General features: G+C 52.4%; 1 protein-coding gene across 2 annotated transcripts in view; it reads right to left on the bottom strand.

The window, feature by feature from the left end:
• Nucleotides 1-6,779, bottom strand: part of SULT4A1 (sulfotransferase family 4A member 1) — a 33,402-nt gene extending 26,623 nt beyond the window's left edge. Inside the window, exon 1 of one of the 2 annotated variants that reach the window (XR_006294539.1) lies at nt 6,543-6,770. Coding sequence is in view for 1 of the 2 variants with exons in the window: in XM_043562844.1 (XP_043418779.1) it covers nt 6,543-6,711 (169 nt within the window). In the remaining variant the exon portion in view is untranslated. Of the gene's footprint in view, nt 1-6,542 lie in introns of both variants that reach the window. The other variant, XM_043562844.1, reaches the window with a different exon arrangement.
• Between the last annotated feature and the right edge of the window lie 6,520 nt (nt 6,780-13,299).

A 13,299-nucleotide genomic window follows, 5' to 3' on the forward strand; every position in this document is an offset into this window, starting at 1 on the left:
TCAGAGATGCCTGAGGCAGAAGCTCTAAGGTGCAGCTGGGCCAGACAACAGAGGGCCTCCCCGTGGAAACCTTTCCTCTCTAAGCCAGTAAATCAGAGCCACAAGTAACCATTCTACCCCCCGAGGAGGGACAAGGATATGCGGAGAGACCCTTCCAAGGCTCCAACCCAAAGGTGAAAGTGGGCCAGGAACGGTGAGGAAAGGTCCTTTGGAAACTCAGCCCCCATGCTAAGCACAAGGCGATGCTAAAGGAATTAACACCAGCGGATTCAAGTGACCAGAGCAACAACAGAGCCCAAACACAGCCCAACTCACACTGGACCAACTCCCCTCCAACACTAATGGCCTGGCAGAAAAAGGCAGGCCTGTTTCCAAGCATAAACACAAACGACCTTCATCTCCAAAGTCAGGACACTATGTCCAGCATTCAACTGAAAAAGTACTACTTGTTAAAAAAGGCAAGGAAAAAGAATTATCTCGTGTCAAGAGACCAAATAATCAGTAGAATCAGACTCAGAGATTCTAAAGTAAGTCTGATTAATATGTTAAAGGACTTCATGGAAAACGTGGACAGCATGCTTAAACAGACAGGATATTTTGGCAGTGAGATGGAAACCAGAAGTGGAAACGCTGGAGGAAAAACAAAAACACAGAAACAGAAAGGCACGATGCTTCCGAATGGCTCACAGACCTGACTTTGTGGATCTGACACAGCAGAAGAAAAAATCAGTTAACCTGAAGGAAATCTCGGAAAGAAATTTCAGAAGGAAACAGAAATTTCCCAACCTGAAACACGCAGAGAGTTAATAAACACGACATCCAAAAGTAGTAAGACAGGGGCGCCTGGGTGGCTCGGTCGGTTAAGCGTCCGACTTCGGCTCAGGTCACGATCTCGCGGTATGTGAGTTCGAGCCCCGCGTCGGGCTCTGTGCTGATGGCTCAGAGCCTGGAGCCTGTTTCCGATTCTGTGTCTCCCTCTCTCTCTGCCCCTCCCCCGTTCATGCTCTGTCTCTCTCTGTCTCAAAAATAAATAAACGTTAAAAAAAAAATTTTAAAAAAAAAAGGAGTAAGACAATTATCAATCTGGCACGTGTATAACTGGAATCTCAGAAGCAGAGAGACAGAGAATGGGACAGAAGAGATCTCTGACGAGACAACAGCAGAGAATTCTTCCAAAATAACGAAGGGCAACGCACCACAGATCGGAGAAGCCCAGGGAACCCCAAGCAGGATCAGTATCCACTTCCACCAGGCCAAAAACCATATGCCTGGACGCATCGTATTCCAAGTGCCGAAAATCAACGATAAAGAGAAAATCTTGAAGGCACTCAGGGAAAAAAAAAAAAAAAGACCCATTCCACAAAGGAACAGAGAATTATAACTGACCGCTCGTCGGAAACTATGGAAACCATGGGACAATGGGGCGACACATCTGGTGTGCCGAACGATACAAGGAGGGGGACCCAGGAACGATGTTTAGTCCCACACTTAGCGGATGGGTGGCATCTTGAAGATGAGAAGCCCCCATCAGGTAATCAGGGGGAAGGGAAGGGGGGAGGTGGGAGGGGAAGAGTACGCCAGAGAGAGGGGGCGAAGCCAAGAGGGAAAGAGCCGACCGGTCCCGACGGTTCCACGCGGCTGGCAAGTAAGGACACAGAACAGGTGAAGTCCAGATCACAGGAGGACAGACTACGGAGTTTAACGTTGCCGGAGGGCAAAGAAGGGCCAGTGAAGGGGTCTAATGAGGGAGAGACCCAGGTCAGAGTTGTTTCTAAGAGGTCACTGGAGCTGCAGAGTAAAAGGTAAACTAGGCGGGGAGGGAAGGGAAAAGAGTCCAGGTGCGAGAGGAAGAACTCCCGAGAAGGCGGCCGGGGCAGAGAGGGGTGGGCAGATGTGAGCGCTCACTGGCTGCAGTCCTCTGTGACAGCTCCGTTACTCTCTCAGCAGTAGAGCGCTGAAATCCCCAGGCCCCAGGAGCCCGTTCCCCACCAGCGGGGCAGCCAGGGGACAAACGGGCGGGCACCAGTAACGAAGCGCGCGTGGGAGGAGGGGCAGGAGAAGTCGTCCCTGTCGAGGACGAGTGAGACATGAGGCATCAGGGTGAGACCCTGGCGCTCAGAGAGGGCCCTGGGAGTCTCTTCCTGTTCCACTGGGGTCAGAAAGACGCGCCTCCCAGAGGCCCCGCCTCCTTTCTCTCTCCAGAACCCTGGGAGCGGTTCTCCAGGCTTTCTCTTCCAAGCCCAAGCGGCGATGAGGGGAGAGGCTCCCTTGGCCAAGCCAGGAACCTGGACGTGCCGCCCTCTTCCCTGATCCCAAGCCCTCCTGACTGTGTGCGGGTAGCCGGAGTGAGAGCGAAGGGAAGGAGCAGGGAGAGGAGCAGAAACGAGAAGGGGGGAAAGGAAGGAGAAGCAGCACAGCCGCCTCGGAACGCGACCTCCTGTTACGCTCTTCAAGCCTCTGCCCTCTCCCCCGGAAGGTGGGTGACTAGCCGCCGTGTGGTGTCACTGAAAGGGTGCACGCTGGTCTCGGGACAAACGTGAGCTCCAGGTGGGGGGGGGCGGTTCCCTCAGCATCTCGTAGCCCGCTTCCTGGTGCACGCGCAAGGCGCTCGACGGCCCCCTCCCCAGGCTGCGGGAAAAGCAAACGAGATGCCGCATGTGAACACCCGGGACGCACCTGGCACGGAACAGGTGCTGGCCAAACGCGAGTTCCCACCCCCGTGACCTCTCCCCAACTCTTCCGGGGCTCGGTCAGCTCCGTTGTCCAAACGCTCAGATGCCGGTTCCACCCTCTCTCCTCCTTTCCCCTCTCCGGACCCGTATCCATCTACAAAAAGGCAGCAATCCCAAGAACACAAGGCTGTTCGCCGGCTCAAAGGAGGCAGACAGGGGGACTGTAGCTGTAGTCGGTAATCCCACCCAGCTTCACAATACGGCCACCCCCTCCATGCAGTCCTCCAGGGATCCTCCTTCCTGGGCCCCTGACCTGACCTTGAGAACCGCCACCCTGTCCGGTCAGTCAGCTTTCAGCATCAGGAGTCTGGCTTCCCGACGTCACCGCCAGCTCCTTGAGAAGAGCGTCCCCACATTCACAACACTCCCCCGTCGGCCTCCCCTAGGCCTGGTGGCATGCGTATACAAAGAAGAGTCACCCGCCTGGCCTGGGACCTAGGATCTCCCCACGGCCTGCCCAGCTGTCTTAAGATTTAAGACGCAACTGAATCCATCAGGCCCAGTCCCTTCATTTTTCATGGGCTTCAGCCGAGGAGCCTCTCCCAGAGCTGATGCTTCGTGACTTCAGGGACCGGCTCGCACGGTCACAAGACGCTTCCGCAGACAATCGAATTTAACACTTGGCGTCGAAGAGGTGGCGAAAATGAAGGACTATAAACGAGGACGGACATAAAGAGAACAGTCCTCTGCAGAAGGCACAGTGGGCTCCCCGTACCTGGGTCACGGATGAACTGGGGCCATCCCAGAGAGCTTCCGGCCACGATGGCAGTTTCTGACCCCCGTGCAGACCAGTATGACAGCCACAAGCTACCTGTGGCTACTGAGCACCCGAGACATGACGAGTGCTTCTGAGGAACCGAGTTTCTACTTTCATGCCCTTTCGATTCATCGAATCCAAAAAGCCGCATGTGGCTCCAGGCTACTGAACCGGGCAGCACAGTCCTACCCTGCCACCTGAGCTAAAATGTCAGAAACACAGAAACACTCCCAGAGCGTGGTGGGGCGCAGAGGGAAAAGCCAGGATTGATTCCCACCAGAAACCCCCGGCCCCGTGAACCCCTGTTCTGCATCAGTGTGGGGGAGGGGAGGGGACAAGGACTCTACAAGCCCTTCCAGCTTGACCAATTGCAAGTTCACCACGATCTCCCAGACGTGGGCTCTGGAAACCCAAGTGGCCCTGTGGTTTCTCTCAGGGGCCTCCGCTAGTTCTGGCTTCTTGCCCAAGCCTGGCACCGGCCACCCTGTAGCTACCTGTCCCCCAGCAGACAGTGTGCTCACGGAGGGCAGGCAGCAGATGGGATTGCTCTCGGCAGCCCCAGCACCTGATCCCAGCACCTAGAAAAGCGCCTGGGCACATCAGGTGCCGGGGAGTGAAGGCCCGCGTCAACAGCACGACCCTTCCTCGCGCTTACCGTGCATCTGGCTCGGGGAGGGGTGCTCACGCATCATCCCCCTCTTCCTCACAGCCGCCCATCAAGATGGTAAGGTGGTCTCCCCCACCCCTGCGGAAACCACAGCTCCGAGGGGTGAGCACCTGGCACGTGGGGCTGGGTAAGTGGCCGCTCACCTATTCCTAAAACATTCCAGGTGCATCCTAAACCGCAACCGGCCTGGGCTCAAGACAATGGCCTCCAAGACCCCAGGGCCAGGGCCACCCCGCAACTGCCCAGTTTAAGCTGCAGATTCCATGGCAGAGGAAACCAAGGCTCCGACGTGCCCAAGGGCAGTGGCTCACTAGAGCCAGATCTTCCTGTTACCAGAGGCCACTGGCAATGACTTCCAGAGCCCTTTCCTCTGGTTGACAGGGAATCTTCATGGCACCCTTTGGGGACAGTTTTCCCACCCCCTTGATCATTTCATGTAACCAACTTCACGAACGGTGGGGTGGGGGGAGCGAAAGCCTTCGGAGGCACGGGTGAGAGCCTGGAGAGGCCATAAGGACTGCTGGAATTTTTTCTTCTTTTTTTAAGTTTTAAAGAGGTGGCTCTCTAGGGTTCTGTGTGAAGGGGCCTCACACAAGGCATAAGGGTCTCAAGGCCACCACTGGGTTTTCTGTCACCAAGGGAAAGAGCCCTGTGTTTATTCTCCTTATTAAAAAATCCACGATGTGCTTCCATCTGTCTTTGAACGATGCCAAGTTCAAACAAGATTTGAGTCTGGATTATCTAGAAAACTACCTTAAACTAACACTTCATTCCCCATCAAGGTGCCTGGAAAGGTCCCCGCAGGAACCCACCAGACCCCCGATGCAGGGTCCCTCTAAAGCGTCCCCCACAAGCTCCAAGGGCACAGCTTTCCAAGTGGGCCTCCTGATCTGTGCCTCCTCCCACACCAGCTTCTTAACTTCATAAAATGGAGGAAAGAACACAAAACCACAAACTCTCATCTGCAATTCAAAAATCGTAACGCGCTCCCGAAACCAAGTTTTTCACAATTCATTTCGAGGCAAACCCTGTCCTAAACCGACATGAGATGATTTTTTAGTCTCTATTGCTCCCACTTTTAACATGGGGGTCCAAAGTACAGCCCCACATCCGGCCGGGGGACTTCCAGCCATACGATATCGATGGCGCTAAAATCTGAAAAATGCTGAGCCCCCATACCCACGGGGCCGTGGGGCTGCAGCAGAAGGAAAGCCCTTGGCCATGTCAAGCACAGTGTGTGTGTCTCCTTCCTTTCCCCCTTCCCAAGGACAGCCTGGCAGCACCTCCAGACTTCTTCAAGCTCCCCCAACCAACAAGACTCCCCACCCCCTCCACGGACAGCCCCTTCCCCAACCTTCCTCAGAGGATCAGGCCTACCTCTCAGGTGGCTGGGACCCTGCACAGCTACGAGACCCAGGCATACAGGTCTTTCAGCAAGCTGTACCGCTGCTGATCCGACGTGACCTCCAGGCTGGCCACCTCCTACACCAGGCTACAGACACACTGCACGGTCTGGATCCAGGTGTCTCCCTCCCTCTCCAATACAGTGGCAATAAGGGGAACCCTTGGTATGTTCAAAGAACGGGAAAGCTGCCTCTTTTCCCTACAGACCTCAGGAGAGACACTACGTGATAATCTCTTAACATCAAGTCCTGGGCAGACGAGCCTGGCTTTAAATCCCAGCTGGGCCACTTACCAGCTGTGTGACCTTGGGCAAGCCACTGCCCCTCTCTGAGCTTCCCTGCCTAGACCGTAAAGTGAGGACGACCGTCTCTACCTTCCGTGAATCCGAGATTAGTTAATGCTAGGAAATATGATGCCCTGGGTCCTGCCTGATGATTCCTGGGTGATGGAGGCGGCCCTAAAACAAGGGAAAGCCGGGCATGCACTCCGAGCATGGCTGGTCCCATCCCCCACCCAGTGCCCACGCGCAGGAAATGAGGGACGCCCTTACATCCGTTTCATCCCCCCTCCCCAAATAACCACCAGGACTTTGCACTCATCAAAGGCTGAACAGGGCCCCAGAACAGAGAGGTTAAGTGACTGCCCAAGGTCACACAGCCGGCCGGGTAGGCTGGGTAACGGGCGGGGGAAGCTTGGAGGGGTGGCGGCCCTGGGCCTGTCCTCCTTTCAGCTCCGACCGAACGGGCTCTATCCCCAGCGGACGCTGTCCAGCCGTGGACACCCGGGCCCACCTCCGAAGGTCTCCGGCCTCGGTTTCCCCAAACGCCGGCCGACCCCCCCCACCCACCCCGCCCTGTAGTGCTCCGGCCCCCGCCCTCCCCGCCCCCAACGGGAAGCCCCCTCTCCCCACCCCCCCTCCCCACCCCCCCACGGCGCGGGTTGCGCCGCAGAGCCGGGCGGGCGGGGTCTGCGCGGGGCTCACCGGACTTGGGGTAGGTGACGATCCACACGTCGCTGGGCCGCACCGGGAAGTTGGCGATCTCCTCCATCTTCCCGCGGCAGAAGGGCGGCAGCCGCACGCCGTGGAACTCGAAGTACTTGCTCTCGAACTCGCCCGGGGTGCTGGGGGTCTCGGCCTCGCTCTCCGCCATGCCGCCGCCGCCGCCGCCGCCGCCGCCGCCGCCGCCCGGCCCCGCAGCCGCGCCGCCCGCTCCCGGCCCGCCCCGCGCCCGCGCCCGCGCCCCGCACGCGCCCGCGCCCGCCGCCCCGGCCGCCGCGCCGCGCTCCGCAGGCGTGACGTCACGGCGCCGCCCGGCCCGCGCCGCGCCCCGCCCCGCCCGCCGCCGGCGAAGGCGCTCCGCGGGCGTGACGTCACGGCGCCGCCGCGCCCCAGCCGGCCCGGAGGCTGCGCTCCGCGGTCTGACGTCACGGCCCCGCCCGCCGCGCTCCGGCCGCCCTCCGCCGACGTGACGTCGTAGGGCCGCGGGGCGGCCTGCGTTGGCCCCGGACGGGCCAGACCCCTGCCCACCTCCAAGCCGCAGGCAGTCCGCGTCCCCTCCAGCGCGCGTTCATTCATCATCCCGCTGGCGCCGTCATCCAACAAGCGCTCGACACAGACTCAGAAACACTCCAGCTAGAAGTGACCTTACAGAGTCATCAACAAATACTGAGGGGACCATCTGATAGGTACCAGGCCCTGGGCTGGGTTCCCGAGATACTCCAGGCAAAAGCCCGGCCCTCTGGGGGCTGATATTTGTCAGTGACCAAGATCATGGCAGGTGGTGACAGGTGCTATGAAGCATATGCGGGCGGAAGGCGGGGGGTGGGGTGGGGGGGGAGTGTTGATTCAGACGCCAGGGCCAACCCCAGACCTCAAGAGACAGAGTCTCTCGGGATGGCGCCACCGAAATCTGCACTTGATAAGGTACTTCTTGTGCCGACTACGATTTGAGAACAACCGAATTCTAAAGAGGTGTTAGCATGACCCCACATTCGGTCGTTCACCCAACAGACACGTATTAAGCACCTACCACATGCCCGGGGTTGGGGAACGCAAAGATGAAAACGGCGGGGGGGTTCTGGTCTAATTCTCTGAGTCTCAGTGTCCTTGACCGTGAAAAGGGAATGACAGTCTCTATCCCTAGGTTCTATAACTGGGAGGATGGACAGAGATAACTGCACCAGCAAGAATCCTGAGTAAAGCAAGTGGACAGGTCCTACGTGCTCTCTCTCCTTGCTGTGGAATGAGACACTTCCGAGTCCGGCAAGGGACATACACACATGAGCAGGGAGGCATGGGCCGTGTGGACAGAGAGAGGAAGGAGCAAGTAACCCTGAGTCCGAAGTGTTGCGGTTGTCTTTACCAAAACAAAAGACTATCCAAGTCCCCAAGACATTAAGAACAATTAGGTAATGGCACAGACGGCTGGCCAAAGGCTGTAGGAAATGAGCGAATGAATGAATGCCCTCATGTTTCAGATGAGGGCTCTCACTATGGGAGAAGGCAAGGGAGATGGTCTTGGATTGGGATTTGAAGCACTGACATGAATTTATGATTTTTAAAAATACCTATATCTCACCTTTGCTGAAAAGACCTTCAGGTACTGGTATTTCAGTAATCACTAGGCACACCCAGAGCCCATATATTGGTTTCTCAATACCTCCCAAGCAAAAGGAACCAGACTTTCTTGGGGAAAAGGCCAATTCCAGGGCTGGGCAAGAAAAAAAAAAAAAGTACAAAATGAGCCTAAAACTCTTGTTGGGCAAAAAAATAAAGTATGAAAAAATGATGGGATAGGTCCAAAGGACACGGGACTAGCTTGGAAGGCCAAATCGGGAAAATTTGTGTATAACAGACAAAAATAGGAAACGCTCAAATGCCCATCAGAGGTAGACTGTGATATACTCACACAATGAAACAACTACATGGCAATTAAAAAAAGTTACTGGGGGGGCGCCTGGGTGGCGCAGTCGGTTGAGCGTCCGACTTCAGCCAGGTCACGATCTCGCGGTCCGTGAGTTCGAGCCCCGCGTCGGGCTCTGGGCTGATGGCTCAGAGCCTGGAGCCTGTTTCCGATTCTGTGTCTCCCTCTCTCTCTGCCCCTCCCCCGTTCATGCTCTGTCTCTCTTTGTCCCAAAAATAAATAAACGTTGAAAAAAAAAATTAAAAAAAAAAGTTACTGGTATGTCCAACAACAGAGGTGAATTTCACAATCAAAATGATAAACAAAGTAAGCCAAACAGAAAAGGCGATATGTTGTATGATTCCATTCCTACACCATCCAAGGACAAACAAAACTCATCTATGGTGATGGAGGTCAGAGAAGTGCTTAATTTGGCGCAGAGAGAGGGGGTTGCCTGGGAATAGACACAAGAGTACCTTCCAGAGTGTTGGAAACATTTTATCTCACTCTCAGTGATGGTACATGATGATATAGACACGTGTGAATATGGTTACACATGTACATGTATATGCAGGGCCTGCTTCATGGTCATGCAGCCCGCGGAGTCATATCCAGAATGGCCCTGCCCTTGGGGTTTCATAGTCTGTGGTCACTATCTTGAAATTCTTAATAATTTTGTCTTCAAACTTTGCTTTATAAATGAAGTCTGATGGGGGCAATGGAGCATGTGTCGAGGGCTTGGAGCCTCAGCTCACGAGTAGTCCCACCTCCTGCCACCTTCCCAGAACAAGTTCTTTACTACCCGCTCCTGTCCTGTGGTGCTCTAACTCGGCACAACCTCTCTTCTTGCCCCTGCCCCGTGACCATGGGACCAGGGCATCAGCGGAAAGAGGGTTTGCTCTGATGCTGGGGCATCCTTGTCATTTCTGTCCTAGACTGGCAGCACCACAGCACATTTGGTGGATGAATCACAAAGGTGAGTCTCTCCTGGGGCACCTGGGTGGCTCAGTTGGTTGAGCGTCCAACTTCAGCTCAGATCATGACCTTGAGGCTCGTGAGTTCGAGCCCCGCATTGGACTCTGTGCTGGCAGCTCAGAGCCTGGAGCCTGCTTTGGATGCTGTGTCTCCCTCTCTCTCTCTCTGCCCCTTCCCTGCTCATTCTCACTCTCTCTCTCTCTCTCTCTCTCTCTCAAAAATAAATATTTAAAAATTAAAAAAAAAAAAGTAAGCCTCTCTCCCACCATCAATTCAAGTACCCATTCCTCTGGTGTGGAGGTTGCCATACCCTTGGGGTGGGCAGACCTGTAGGAAGGGGCAATGCCTGGCTTGAGTTCCCTGCCCCCAGTCAGGGCATGATGTGTTTGATCTCACAGCTGAAAGGAGGAAGTAGGCAGCTCTCGGAGCCGTGGGGGTGGGTCCCTAGGCTCCTGTGAGTATCTGCAGGTACCTTACAAGCATTCCAGCGCTGGAGAAAGTGACAATAAATGGAAAATTAAAAACATCATGGCAGGTTGAGAGAGAGATTGCAGAAGGGGAAAGCTTTATATTTTAGTAACTTTAGTGGCACTTTTTCTCTTTTTGAACAAGGGTCCCTACATTTTAATCTTGTACTGGGACCTGCAAATTATGCCCTATGTAGATGTACATGCAAAAAAAATTATCGAGGTATACACTGGAGATTTGTGTATGTACGTTATACCTAGACAACAATTTACTATGGCTATGTACATATGCATTTATCCTAAACCGAAATATTTTAAATGAGCATATTTTAAAATGAATTAGGAAAGGAATGATAGAAAAAAAAGAACCCATGATTCCACACTGAAACTAAGAAATAATTAGAGAAGAGAAAACTGTTCTTTCCAATAAAATGGCAACCAATAAATATTAAAGGAAAGATGGAGTTATAAAATCACCATTTTTCAGCCATTACAGTAACAATTAGATAAGTCTATCGTTTGAAGCTAAAACCATCATTGGGTGAAGATTTGTTGAGGAAGATGGTATTTTTCCAGTCTCAGTGCATCTACCCACAGATTACTTGTCAATTACTAAGGGAAAAAGGTAATTTTCTAGTGGAGAAATCTGGCAGACATCGTCTGAACCAAGTGATCAAAACAAACATCGCTAATATCGGACAAACTGATGCCTTGTGGCTCCTGATGGGATGTACTGAGAAGGACGTAGAAATACTTGTGTGGTTTTTCTACCAAACATTCATATCCTGAATCCAATAATAGGGAGAGAACACAAAACCTAAGCCAAGGGACAGTCTATAAAACCACAGACCTGTACACTTCAAACATGTCTGTGTCACGAAAGACAAACAAAAAGCTGAAAGGACTGTTCTAGATTAAAGAAGACCACATATATTTGACAACTAAATGTGACTTGTGACTCCAGATGGGATACTGGATCATGGGAGGAAAAAAAAGCCATAAAGGACATCATTAGGACAATTTGCAACACATGAATATGAGCTGTACGTTAGCTGGTAATATCGTACTAACTTTAAATTTCATGAATTTTAAAACCGTACCGTGGTTGTGTCAACAATGCGTTTTTTTCTTACAAGGTAGATACTTAAGGATTTGGGAGGTGTGGAATCATGATGTCCACAACTCATCATCAAACGGTTCTAAAGAACGGCCACACTTAACACCAATGTGAGTGCATGTGCACATATACGGTGAGAGAATATGTGGCAAATGCCACAGTTAGCGTAGCTGATGGTATGCGTTCGTTGTTTCATTAGTTTTCTATGACTGCTGTAACAAATTGCCACAAACTCAGTGACTTAAAGTTTATTATCTGATAGGTCCATTAGGCCAGACGTCTAATGAGGGTGTCACCATGATAAATCAAGGAGTCCACACAGCTGCACTTCTTTCTGGAGACTCTGGGGTTAGATTCACTGTCTTGCCTTTTCTGGCCTCTAGAGGCCGCCCAAACTCCTTGGCTTGTGGCCCCTTTCTCCCATCTTCAAAACCAGCAATGGTGGGTCTGGTCTTTCTGACATTATATCACCCTGACACTGACTGACTCCTCCTTTGCATCCCTCTTCCACTTAAAAAAATTTTTTTTAACGTTTATTTATTTTTGAGACAGAGAGAGACAGAGCATGAACGGGGGAGGGTCAGAGAAAGAGGGAGACACAGCATCGGAAGCAGGCTCCAGGCTCCAAGATGTCAGCACAGAGCCTGACGCGGGGCTCGAACCCACAAACCATGAGATCATGACCGGAGCCGAAGTCAGATGGTCAACCGACCGAGCCACCCAGGTGCCCCCAAATCTCTGGACTTTAAAGGTACAGAGATCGGGGCGCCTGTGTGGCTCGGTCGGTTAAGCATCCGACTTCGGCTCAGGTCATGATCTCACTGTCCGTGAGTTCAAGCCCCGTGTCAGGCTCTGTGCTGACAGCTCGGAGCCTGGGGCCTGCTTTGGGTTCTGTGTCTCCATTTCTCTCTCTACCCCTCACCTGCTCATGCTCTGTCTCTCTCTGTCTCTCAAAACTAAATAAACATTTAAAAAAAAATTTTTAATAAAAAAATGAATAGCAAAGTTGGAAGGTTCATACTACCTGATTCCAAGACTTACTAGAAAGCTATTTACCTTAAGGCTATAAATCAAGGCAGCATAGAATTGACATAAGCACAGACATACAGATAAATGGAACAGGATACGGAGCCCAGAAATAGGCACATAGAGATAGACGATTGATATTGGACAAAGGTATCCTTAAGGAGCAGAAAACAGAAGTTTCTTATGAGCCAAAGCTGCCCACCAAGGCCTGGTCTACTCAGTGGGTAGTGACGGCTACATCTCTGGAGGTTTTTAAGAGGCTGGATAGCTTTCTGTCCTGAACAGACGCCTCCCAAGGTGGATCCCAAAGTTCTCTGCCCTGGGATCCCCAAGGCTGCCGAGGCGGCAGGGAAGCGGCCGCTGGTTGCTGTCCGTGGTGCTGAAAGCGCACAGTTCACCACATCCTACTGCCCTCCCAATCTGGGATTCTGGGTATTTTCTATTTGCATGTACTATCCAATTTTTAAGGATAAGTACTCGTTTATTATGGAAATGTCAAACATCTATAAAATTAGAGCAAATAGCATAATGAACTTCTGTGAACTCATCGCCCAGTGTCAACTGTTATCGATCCCCGTTTCATTAGCTCCCCATCCAGATTATTTTGAAGCAAATATCATATATTATTTCATTCATAAATATTTCAGTATAGATCTCTAAAAGATAAGAACTCCTCGTGAACGTGTTCCCAATATATGAACACAGCTAAAAAGCAATGGATATTCCTCAACATCACCAAATATTTGGTTAGTATACAAGATCAGATTCATGGATGCGATTCAAAGCTCAGAGGAGTGGAGGTAGCTTCCTGGGGATACCTAATGTAGCCAGGACTTAGGGCTGGGACAGAGATCATCCCACCAGCATCATATGACCCCAGCCAGATTGGCACATACTAGCCTGCCTGCCACAGATGACATTTGACATTAAGCAATTCTGAGACACAGATTGCTGGTTCAGGCAGGTGTTCACACGTACAGAATTGTCCCTGAAGACACCAGTGCCTAGGACACTACAGGCTCCAATCACACTCCTGCCCAAACAGGTGTCTATGTCAAGATCAATTGCATCAGAATCTCTGCAGAAGAGTCCTCAGCATCAGTATTTTCCACCCAGCATTCTAGTGTGCAGACAGAATGGAACTATAGCCTGACCTGGGTTTGAATGCTAACCCCACCACTGACTGGCATCTGGGACAAGGCACTTCACCTCTTTGAACCTCAGATTTTTTTGTGGGTTTAATTTACCATG

This window comes from Prionailurus bengalensis, chromosome B4, assembly GCF_016509475.1.
Source record: "Prionailurus bengalensis isolate Pbe53 chromosome B4, Fcat_Pben_1.1_paternal_pri, whole genome shotgun sequence".
In the NCBI taxonomy this organism is placed as follows: Eukaryota; Metazoa; Chordata; class Mammalia; order Carnivora; family Felidae; genus Prionailurus; species Prionailurus bengalensis.